Source organism: Salmo trutta, chromosome 37 (genome assembly GCF_901001165.1).
Source record: "Salmo trutta chromosome 37, fSalTru1.1, whole genome shotgun sequence".
In the NCBI taxonomy this organism is placed as follows: domain Eukaryota; kingdom Metazoa; phylum Chordata; class Actinopteri; order Salmoniformes; family Salmonidae; genus Salmo; species Salmo trutta.
In genome coordinates this window covers 9,619,083-9,630,463 of record NC_042993.1, presented here as the reverse complement: position 1 = coordinate 9,630,463, position 11,381 = coordinate 9,619,083, and the positions used below count along the sequence as shown (strand labels likewise).

General features: G+C 42.7%; 2 protein-coding genes across 6 annotated transcripts in view; both read left to right on the top strand.

Annotated features, from left to right (window-relative positions):
* The first annotated feature begins 462 nt into the window (after positions 1-462).
* Positions 463-3,707, top strand: LOC115176847 (chromodomain-helicase-DNA-binding protein 4-like). The gene is made up of 2 exons (XM_029737188.1): positions 463-688; positions 2,367-3,707. The coding sequence occupies exons 1-2, from the start codon at positions 550-552 to the stop codon at positions 2,567-2,569; spliced, it is 342 nt and encodes a 113-aa protein (XP_029593048.1). The 5' UTR covers positions 463-549; the 3' UTR covers positions 2,570-3,707.
* Positions 3,708-4,614: 907 nt separating this feature from the next.
* The window catches only part of LOC115177393 (tyrosine-protein phosphatase non-receptor type 6), a 37,688-nt gene continuing 30,921 nt past the window's right edge, over positions 4,615-11,381 (top strand). The window contains exons 1-3 of one of the 5 annotated variants that reach the window (XM_029738131.1): positions 4,730-4,801; positions 9,153-9,174; positions 10,354-10,476. In XM_029738131.1, the coding sequence (XP_029593991.1) occupies positions 9,167-9,174; positions 10,354-10,476 (131 nt within the window). In that variant the 5' untranslated portion in view covers positions 4,730-4,801; positions 9,153-9,166. Of the gene's footprint in view, positions 4,802-8,323; positions 8,713-9,149; positions 9,175-10,353; positions 10,477-11,381 lie in introns of those variants that run through there. The other 4 variants (XM_029738130.1, XM_029738129.1, XM_029738127.1 and 1 more) reach the window with 4 other exon arrangements.

Here is an 11,381-nt window from a genome sequence, read left to right as displayed (position 1 = left end):
ACTGTCTCTTCCTTTCTGTTAATCACTCTCTCTACCTCTTCCCTCTCTCCCACTGTCTCTTCCTTTCTGTTAATCACTCTCTCTACCTCTTCCCTCTCTCCCACTGTCTCTTCCTTTCTGTTAATCACTCTCTCTACCTCTTCCCTCTCTCCCACTGTCTCTTCCTTTCTGTTAATCACTCTCTACCCTTCCCTCTCATCCCACTGTCTCTCCTTTGTTATCACTTCTCTACCTCTACTGTCTCCACGTCTCTTCCTTTCTGTTAATCACTCTCTCTACCTCTTCCCTCTCTCCCACTGTCTCTTCCTTTCTGTTAATCACTCTGTTTACCTCTTCCCTCTCTCCCACTGTCTCTTCCTTTCTGTTAATCACTCTCTCTACCTCTTCCCTCTCTCCTCCTGTCATATCCCTTCCTTTTCTCTCTCTGCCTCTCTCTCCTCATATCCCTCTCTCATCTCTGTACTCCCCCTCTCTCTCTCTCTCTGTCTCTAGTTGTTGGAGCAGGCGTTGGTGATTGAGGAGCAGCTTCGCAGGGCAGCCTACCTGAACATGTCTGAGGACCCGGCCCACCCCTCCATGGCCCTCAACACCCGCTTCAGTGAGGTGGAGTGTCTGGCTGAGTCCCACCAACACCTCAGCAAGGAGTCCATGTCAGGGAACAAGCCTGCCAACGCAGTACTGCACAAAGGTAGTGTTGTGTTTTTACTATGGATTAAGTGATATATGACATGCTAGTTTATCAAATAAATTCTCTGTCATTAATATTACCTGATTAAACTAATCATATAATTGTAATTAACTAGGAAGTCGGGGCACCACGGAAGAATGTTTATAGAGCTGTTGTCTTCCAAATAAACTCTTAAAGACCTGGTAATCTTTTATATCAATAGCATTCAATTATTAATCGTCACCTTATTCAGTCTCATCTGAACGTCGTAAAATTCTTTGTTATCTTCACGAACCCTGGCTATCAAGTTGAATCAGCAATCCAAAATTTGGTTTAATTATTTATTTACTAAATAATCACACAATTCCATATACACAGGATGGATCATACATTGATGACTAATTATGTCCTGAAAGAAAACGTCCCTAGTGGACAAAACCGATATGATGGCTGGTTACACAAAGAAAGGGGGTTGGGCTTGAATGAAAGCCCGGGAAGACTGAGGAACAAAAGGATTGGGTCTCTATCGGACCTTATGAAGCTATGCTATCGTAAATACAGAAACTTATGCATTTTAAATAACTGTCCATTCGGAAAAAGAAAATGCAAGAAATATATTTACTCTTAGCTGCGCTTCGATAGATTGGTTGAAGATGGAAGGCTGGGTTGCCCAGCAGAGATCTCCCTTGTCCTTTGAAGAATATTTCTGGACAGATACGATGTAGTACCCTGTCGTTCTGAAGAGATTGTTCGTCCTTTCCTAGGCCACGCACGTTTACAGCTGCTGCTGATAACTCGACGTCTAGGATGTATCACTTCTTTAGTGAATAAGAGTTCAAAGTTCATACCAAGTTGCCATACTATAAGCTCATGCTATATTCTGGCTGGTGTAGTCACATTCATCGTTCCAGCGTGGCGATCGTCACCTCCACGTTGAAATTCACCCTTCCAAACGTATGGACATCAGTCCTCACGTCATCGGGACACAATGTTCATTTCGTTAGGTAGTAGTCGTTCAACCATTCGCAACCAGAGCTCACGCTGAGGTTGGCTTAGTCTGCCGTGAATTGGGTCACGGGGGCTCTTATAGAAATGTAGAAAAGAGGTTGGTTCATCATTTCCAACCAATGCCTATTCACGTGGGCGTGGCCACTGATTGAGCATATTTTACTTATGAAAAGATTCTCTCATTTTAAAAACTAAAATTAAATTTCATCTTTTCACATTTAAACATTTAAATTGCACAACAATTCCATGTGAATCTGATAACTAGAATGTGTAGACTTTCCCAGATACAGTTTATGTCGTCCTGTCATTAGTCATAATGTCTCAGACCACAACTGATCTGACATCATATTCTTTAAGTACCAACGGATACTTTCAACTGATTGGATTACTGAAATATGTTCCGTTCCCAACCTTTTGACGTTACCATACTCTCTATGTTAACAAAGGGCTTTCCAAGAGTCCATTCTGTAGAGTAGAGAGAGAAAAGAGGGAAATGTATTCATGGGGGTCATAAACCTCACCAACAGGGCAACCTCATGACAGACTCGCTCTCTTTCTTTCTCATTGTCTTTTCTGTCTCTGCTGTTCTTACCCACTTCCATCATCTATTTTTCTTATTTCTCTCCCTCTTCATTGTTTCCTAAACTCTGTCAGTTGGACTTTGGTGGTGGTAACTGTCTCTCTCCTTCAGTTCTCAAACAGCTTGAGGAGCTTCTGAGCGACATGAAGGCCGACGTCACCCGTCTCCCGGCAACCATCGCCCGTATCCCACCCGTCGCCGTGAGGCTGCAGATGTCGGAGAGGAACATCCTCAGCCGATTGGCCAGCCGTGGGTCCGAGGTCACCGGCCAGAGCCAATCACAGACCACGCAGCAGATGCAGGTGCCACGCTGACCCATTCCGCCAGTCCTCCCCTAGGCGTTCTCCCACCCGTGTTTTGGAATCGGAGAGTGACCCTCATCTCACCCCCGCTCTGCACTTCTCCTGTCCCCAAACCAAAACTCACACTCTGGACAGTAGAGTAAGGTCTCTACCCACCAACACCTCTTCTCTGGACACACAGCAGACTACACATGTTCTGCTTCCTCTTCCCCCAAAGACACCTGGAGGAACACAGTCTGTTCTCCACTGGGAACTCACACCTTCTCTACAGTATCTACCTAATGAACTGCAGCACTGTCTCTGTGTCTGTCTGTTATGTGTCTAACCTTCACACAGAGGTTGTTTTCACTGTATTTTTCCCCAAGCCTGTCTCTAATATAGACAGCGGTGTACCTGGTTCTGTCCCATAGAATTAGAATGGGTAAATGGACTTATCCACTCCAACTAAAGGTTCTATAATATGTGGACTCGTCGTTCTATGGGTGTGCAGAATTCAATTCGATATGCAACATGTACAATTTCAATTGGGTAAATATGAAATCATGTGGAATTTAGTACTATGTCTGTTCTGCCCATTCCATTTCTGGGTGTGTACCTCTTCTCAGTGTTTGTGTGTATGTGTGTGTGTATGCGCGTGTGTGTGTGTATGCGCGTGTGTGTGTGTGTGTGTGTGTGTGTGTGTAGGTGGGCAGACTGCTCTATACTTCCCACAGAGAGACTGTTAATAACTATCAACTGATGAGGATGCTTTAGTAGAATATTATTGGTTCTGTTACACTCCTGCCCCTTCCCCCTCTTCACTGCTCCCTTCACCTGTACACTCAGGTGGTCCATAACACTAGCCTGTTATTGGCTCTCCCCGCTCCTCGGCCACGCCCCGTCCTGCAGCTCTACATTCCTGAACGATTGCATCACAAATGTTCCCAGAGGCCTCGCCCCCTTTTTGCCCAAATTAGGACATGCAATAGCTCCACTAGTGTAGACACACAGGGCTGCATTGAGAATGATGGCAATCTCTAAATTAATTAAACGTCTTAGTCTAATGTTTTGTTCTTTTACATTTTGGAATATTATTATGGTTACCAGCTTGTTGTTTTTATCGTTACAGTTTCTTCTGAGAACTCCAATAAAAAGGGTAACAGTTTGTGAAGCTTGTTTCTTTGACCTTTATTATGTGAGGGCATTATTACCTGGGCACATTGCATTGTATTATAATCTGGGTGGGGTCAAGCCCTGAATGCTGACAGCCGTGGTATATCAGACCGTATACCACGGGTATGACAAAACGTGTATTTTTACTGCACTAATTACGTTGGTAACCAGTTTATAATAGCAATGAGGCACCTCAGGGGTTTGTGGTATATGGCCAATATACCACGGCTAAGGGTTGTGTCCAGGCACTCCACGTTTCGTCGTGCTTAACAGCCCTTAGCCGTGGTATATTGGCCATATACCACACCACCTCGGGCCTTATTGCTTAAATGACCAATGGTACGCGTCATCATTTGACCTACAAGGTCTGTGGAAGGGCATCATCTGATTTAACTGCATCTATAAAGTAATAAAACCATAGAACACAGGTATGGGAAGAGGAGGGAGTGTGGCTGTAAATGTATGACGGGGAATACCTAGGATAGGATAAAGTAATCCCCCCCCTCTAAAAGATTTAGATGCACTATTGTAAAGTGGTTGTTCCACTGGATATCATAAGGTGAATGCACCAATTTGTAAGTCGCTCTTTATAAGAGCCTCTGCTAAATGACTTAAATGTAAATGTAAACAAGTGGACAGAGGGAGTCGGGCAGTTAGAGGGAGAGAAGAAGAGAGAGACAGAAACAGACTTGCTTTCCCAGACAGAGAGAGGTACAGTTAAGAAAATTGGGGGAAATTACAGGGCGGGACAAAATACTGCGTTGTAATAGAGCCTGCTGATAACTTATCAGGACAGAGACAGGGACGGAGGGATGGAGAGAGGGATGGAGGGATAGATAGAGCAAGGGACGGAGGGATAGAGCAAGGGCAGTCATAGGAATTGTAGGGGGGGGGGCAGGGAGAGACGGGGAGGAAATGAGTGAGAAAGAAGAGGTAGATAGAGGGACAGAAGAGAGAAGCAGCTGGACTAGTTAACTGGACACAGTGGACAGACCACACTGCACTAACCTCTAGCTCATCTCCAAGACTGGATCTATGAGATTGGACTGCTGTCTAGAACACCTGAGCAAAAGTCCATTCAATGTCTTGTGGGTAAGTACTATCTATAGACACAGTTAGCTTGTGAAGCTCACAGGTGTGAAGGGGAAGAGAGCCCAACTCAAACTGCTGCAGGCGTTTTGTTTCACTAACCAGTATGTTTGTGTGTCTGCAATTCCTGGTGTTAACCACTGTTCTAACACCTGCAGTACAAACGTCTGTTAGTCTGCGTGTGCGTGCGTGCTCGCATGCTTGTGTATGTACACTAGTCTTCTGTAATGTATGTATTTAAAATCATACATGGGAGAACTAATCATTATGTTCTCATTGGCTGATCATTTGAGTGTACACTTTCCTATTTTTGAGTTGCACCCGCTTTTGCCCTCAGAAAGCCTCAATTGGACTCTAGAAGGTGTCGAAAGCGTTCTACAGGGATGCTGGCCCATGTTGACCTCCCACAGTTGTATCAAGTTGGATGGATTTGCTTTTGGGTGGTGGACCATTTTTGATACACACAGGAAACTGTTGAATGTGAAAAACCCAGCAGCGTTGCAGTTCTTGACACAAACCAGTGCGCCTGGCACCTACTACCATCCCCCGTTCAAAGGCACTTCAATCTTTTGTCTTGTCATTCACCCTCTGAATGGCACACATACACAGTCCATGTCTCAAGGCTTAAAAACCCTTCTTTATCCTGTCTCCTCCCCTTCATCTACACTGATTGAAGTGGATTTAACAGGTGACATCAATAAGGGATCATAGCTTCACCTGGATTCACCTGGTCAGTAATGTCACAGAAAGCTTTTGTATACTCAGTGTATTTACATACATTTAAATCTCACGGTTAAATGTCCAGGCAAGAGAAATACGATTTGCAAGTCAAAGTGAAGATTCTTGTTTTGACGATAGTTACTGTCAGACAGGGCTCTTACTTTGGTGTCATTTAATAGTATTTATTTCAAACCCATCCCCCACCAGGCTGCTGAGGGGAGGACAGCTCATAATAATGGCTGGAACGGATGTGTTGGAAACCAGGTGTTTGATGTTGTTGATACCATTCCACCCATTCTGCTCCAGCCATTACCACGAGCCCATCCTCCCCAATTACGGTGCCACCAACCTCCTATGTCCCCCACCCCTCCCTTCAGAGGACCAAAGCAACCACTTTTCCCACACATGACAAAAATACAGTTCAATATACACTGAGTGTCCAAAACATTAGGAACTTCTTCCATGCCATAGACTGACCAGAAAGCTATAATTCCTTCTTAATGTCCACTTCAATCAGTGTAGATGACGGGGAGAAGACCGGTTAAAGAAGGATTTTCAAGCCTTGAGACAATTGCGACATGGATTGTGCATGTGTGCCATTCAGAGGGTCAATGGGCATGGCAAAATATTTAAGTCCCTTTTAAGAACGGGGGATGGTAGTAGGTGCCAGGTGCACCGGTTTGTGTCAAGAACTGCAATGCTGCTGGGTTTTTCACACTCAACAGTTTCCTGTGTGTATCAAGAATGGTCCACCACCCAAAGGACATCCAGCCAACTTGACACAACAGTGGGAGGTATTGGAGTCAACATGAGCCAGCATCCCTGTGGAACGCTTTGTCCTGTAGTATTATGAAACGATATTATCATAATACTTAGGTGCCGGTATTACGATTCTCATGATTCTATATGTATTACGATTCTCATGATTCTATATGTATTACGATTCTCATGATTCTATATGTATTACGATTCTCATGATTCTATATGTATTACGATTCGATACTGTGATTTTATTGCGATTCGATTTTCCAAACATACTGCTCACCATATGTCTGCTGCAGGAGGACAAGAGAGAGTCATGAGCAAACAAGTTTTGATCAGTCATGGAAATAAAAGTGCTTAAAACAAATTGGCTCCTTATTTAAAAAGAAGATAGAGAACAAGATATGAAAGGAAAATAATGGAGTTTTGGTGCAAGTACAGCCGACTATAGCAAAAATAGTATTGCAATATTGTCAAAATGATACGATATATCGTCAAAAATAATATCCCAATATGTAACTGTATCAATGTTTTCCCCCATCCCTATTAGTCAGTGTGAGAGTGTCCTTTCATTGAAGGCAAATCATCATCACTTGGAGAAATACACACGAGTGTATGTGTGTTAGTCAGTGTGTGTGAGAGTGTGAACATACCCTGAAGGAGTGACTGGATCAAGAGATGTCATCACTTGTATGTGTGTGTTAGTCAGTGTGTGTGAATTTTTGTGGAAGGTGGTCATCACTTTTGGGTGTTAGAAATGATACACAACAGCAACATGACTGAACAGGGAAAAGCCATTCTCACCATCAGCTCTCAGCTCTGTACATGTATCATCAGAGCCTGAAAAGCAGAGAGAAAGATGTCTTCCTGTGTAACAAACTTCACAGGTTCATCAGCCTCCACCTCTAGTGTTCAGATTTTACAGTTTGAAAAACACAATGGGGTTCTGACGTTCCTCTCTCAGCTCCTACGTCTCAGATTTAATCAGCCCCACAAACCCCAGAAAAGTGGGTCTGTCTCTGTCTCTCACTTCCACCAGGTCTTCTCCCCTTGGTGGGGCTCTGTCCAAAAACAAATGTATTTAACCTTGATGTGGTATTATTTGATAATGCATATTATATATAACTCACACCACACACAAAAAGGCATTCAGACATATGTGGCACACAAGAAACATGGTGCTCTCGGCCCCAGCCACTACAGATCAGGAGCTTTAAAACGTTCACCTCTCACCTACTCTCTGCTGTTTTGCATGTTGGTTGTATTGAAATTTGTAACACTAACTTGAACAGGCAGTCACACTGTAACATCAAGCTGTAAACTTATACAGCACTGCTTTGTTGCTATGCTGCTTCCGTAGCCACATCAGCTGGCTGTTGCATTGTGGGAAGAGTAGTTTCAGTTTCAAGCTCTAACAGACTTCTGTGGACAAGCCTTTAGTATACATGTAGCCGACCTCTTCTTGTAGCATGCTCACATGTCTTGTATTGCTGCTCACATGAACAGTGTTGTGTAGTTGCTATCCTGACTGTAGTTATGTGTATGTTATTTATTGTTAGTTTGTGAGTTTGTTGTCATGACCTCACATTTGTAAATGGTTTGAAAGCGACACACGGGGGGAAGATCGCACTCTGAAAATAAGGAAGTGTAATGCGAGCATGACCTTTGTGCATCAAACACAAATGGCACACAAAAGGTTAGACACACACACACGTACACACACACGTGCACACACACAGCTGAAAGAAGAGAACAGACACTCAGACAGAAGAGGGGAGGAGTGGAGGACAGGTGGGTTAGAAGGAAAGAGAGAGAGAATGAGAAGGACAGAGAAAAATGTATGATTAGTTTAACCAGTATATACCGGAGGGGCTAGTGTGTTTTTCATTCCTGATAGTGGTGGTGTGCAGATGTGCAATTCCTTAGTTTACCTTTTAAAGGTGCTCTCTCTCTCTCTCTCTTTCTCTCTCTCTCTCTCTCTCTCTCTCTCTCTCTAGTTCATTATCTCATTGAGGAACAGTGTTTGGTATGACATATTCAGAGTAATCTCACTGGACTGTGTCTGTTTGCAAAACACTAGTGGTGCTATGATCCTTCTGAGGGGAGAGAGAGAGAGATGTGACATTAGATTGAGGCAAGGAGAGAGAAAGAATTCTAGTTTAATTTTAAAGATGAAAACGAAGCGTTTTTATTGCGGTGACATTTATAAAGTATCTCTATTTGTAAGAGATTCCGGCCTGTCAGCTGGTTTTGTTCCTGTCTGTCTCTTGCTTTCACTGTTTTGTGAAAAGAGCCACAAAAAGGAAGGAAGGAGCGAGAGAGTGTCACAGAACGACAGAGAGAAAAAGAAAAAAGAAGGTGGGGACGGAGGGTAAGACATACACGAGCCTGTCAGCAAGAGTGTCGCTTGTTTTCAGAAGGAGCTGAGAATAGTAAGATTTTTTACTTTATCTACCTAACGTGAGATATATCGAGAAAGGTTAAGGGTAAGGGAGGAAAGAGGATTTGATGAACAGATTAGTGTAGTAGTAAAAGAGGAAGAGAAGACAGGTTGTTTAGAGGGGTGGTCTTTGCGTATGTGATGTTGAATGAGAGAAATGGAGGAAGAAATACAGCAAACTAATGTGTGGAGGAGAGAAAGAGAGAGAGAGAGAGAGAGAAAGGGATGATAATGGAAGTAAAACATGATTTTTAGAAGTACATTTATAGTTACTTAATAACTGGCAAGATTTGCAGATTTAGAAAGGGCATGAAGATGCGTCAATTATGTACAGTATTTGTTACATTACCATGTATCATCATTTGCTAGCCTTGAGGTTGTACCTGTAAGTGTACCCTCACTATCCTGTCTCCTTTTCTTTGGGCCCAGAAGAAGTGAAGGTGAAAATGGTTCGGTGAGTTGAGCTCCCCCCTCTCAAGACTCTTACACTCAGTAGCTCAACCCTGTTCTGGATCTGCCTTTACCTAACGCGTGATCAACTTCTCTCTCCTTTACTTGTTCTCTTGTTTTACTTGTTTCTTTACCATCAATACTTTGTTCTTTAGTCTTTTCTGCTGTCTTGTGTGTTTGTAGTTCATGCGTAACGTTTTGTTTTTAAACTCTGTAGGAATTCCCAGTTATTTTGCAGTAGTTTCTCAAATTCTTGAAATGTTGCACAATTCTGATTGATTCTACCTTTGCATCCTACTCTTAGTCTATCAATAGCTTTACCATGCCTTGGGTAGCTACAACTACACTGAAACTCGGCAACAGATATCAAAGTGATGGTCCACTTGTTAGTGAGAGATTGTCGAAAGAAAGATGATAGATTGTACATTTACAATCATAAATCATTCCCTTTAGTTTAGAAAGCATTATCAGTCCTACCTCAAAGTTGGTGCTTTGTGGTGGGGTGGGTTTGTGGGTAGGTGGTCTGTTTGTCATCTCTTAGGCCTTAGTCAGGCTTTACCATTCAAATATTATGCTAGTTCTTTGCCTTGAAAGTAATATTGTATACTTGTATACTTAAAAAAGGTTGCAATAATGCTGTGTAGACTACTCTCTACATAGTACTGTGTTAATCTATGAGCTGGTAATGGAATGCAGGGTTTTGAAATGGGATTTAACTCATCTTTATTACCACGTCTCATATACTTTCCCACCGAGGGAAGAAACTGAGTATCAAAGAGATGATGTGGACAGGTGCGGCAGGGCCAGATGATCACCATGTGCATGTGCTTATGTGTGTGGCCTGATCTGTGTGTGTGTGTGTGGTTTGTATATACTGTATGTGTATGTGTGTGGCCTGATCTGTGTGTGTGTGTGGTTTGTATATACTGTATGTGTATGTGTGTGGCCTGATCTGTGTGTGTGTGTGGTTTGTATATACTGTATGTATATGTGCGTGGCCTGATCTGTGTGTGTGTGTGTGGTTTGTATATACTGTATGTATATGTGCGTGGCCTGATCTGTGTGTGTGTGTGTGGTTTGTATATACTGTATGTATATGTGCGTGGCCTGTTCTGTGTGTGTGTGTGTGGTTTGTATATACTGTATGTATATGTGTGTAATGTGTTTCTCTCTGTGTATCCAGGTGGTTCCACAGGGATATCTCTGGCTTGGATGCTGAGTCTGTTTTGAAGAGCCGGGGCGTCCATGGCAGCTTCCTGGCCCGACCCAGCAGGAAGAACCAGGGAGACTTCTCTCTCTCTGTCAGGTAGGAATACACTCTCTCTCTTTCTTTGTCTTCTCTCTCTTTCTCTGACAGCAAGGATATCCTCTACCTCTCTCTCTCTCTCTCTCTCCATCAGCTAGGACATCCTCCATCTCTTTCTCTCCTTCTTTGTCTCTCCTTCTCTCCTTCGCTCAACCTACAGTGCCTTCGGAAAGTATTCAAATCCCTTGACTTTTTCCACATTTTGTTGTGTTACAAAGTGGGATTAAAATGTATTTAATTGTAATTCTTTGTCAACGATCTACACAAAATAATCTGGAATATCAAAGTGGGAGAACATTTTTGTAAAAATTTGTACAAATATGAAAAGTAAAACACTAATATACTGTATCTTGATTAGATAAGTATTCAACCCCCTGAGTCAAATTCATAATTAGCTGTGAGTCTTTCTGGGTAAGTCTCTAAGAGCTTTCCACACCTGGATTGTGCAACATTTTTGTGCAAAATTCAAGTTTCTTCAAACTCATATTGGTTGTTGATCATTGCTAGACAACCATTTTTAGGTCTTGCCAAAGATTATCAAGCAGATTTAAGTCAAAACTGTAACTAGGCCACTCAGGAACATTCATTGTCTTTTTGGTAAGCAACTTTAGTGTAGATTTGGTCTTGTATTTTAGGTTTTTGAAAGCTGAATTAATCTCCCAGTGTCTGGTAGAAAGCAGACTGAACCAGGCATTCCTCTAGGATTTTGCCTGTGCTTAGCTCTATTCCGTTTCTTTATCCTGAAAAACTCCCCAGTCCTTAACGATTACAAGCATACCTATAACATGATGCAGCCCCCACTATGCTTGAAAATATGGAGAGTGGTACTCAGTAATGTGTTGCATTGGATTTGCCCCAAACATAACACTACATTTTCAGCACAAAGCATGAATTGCTTATCCACA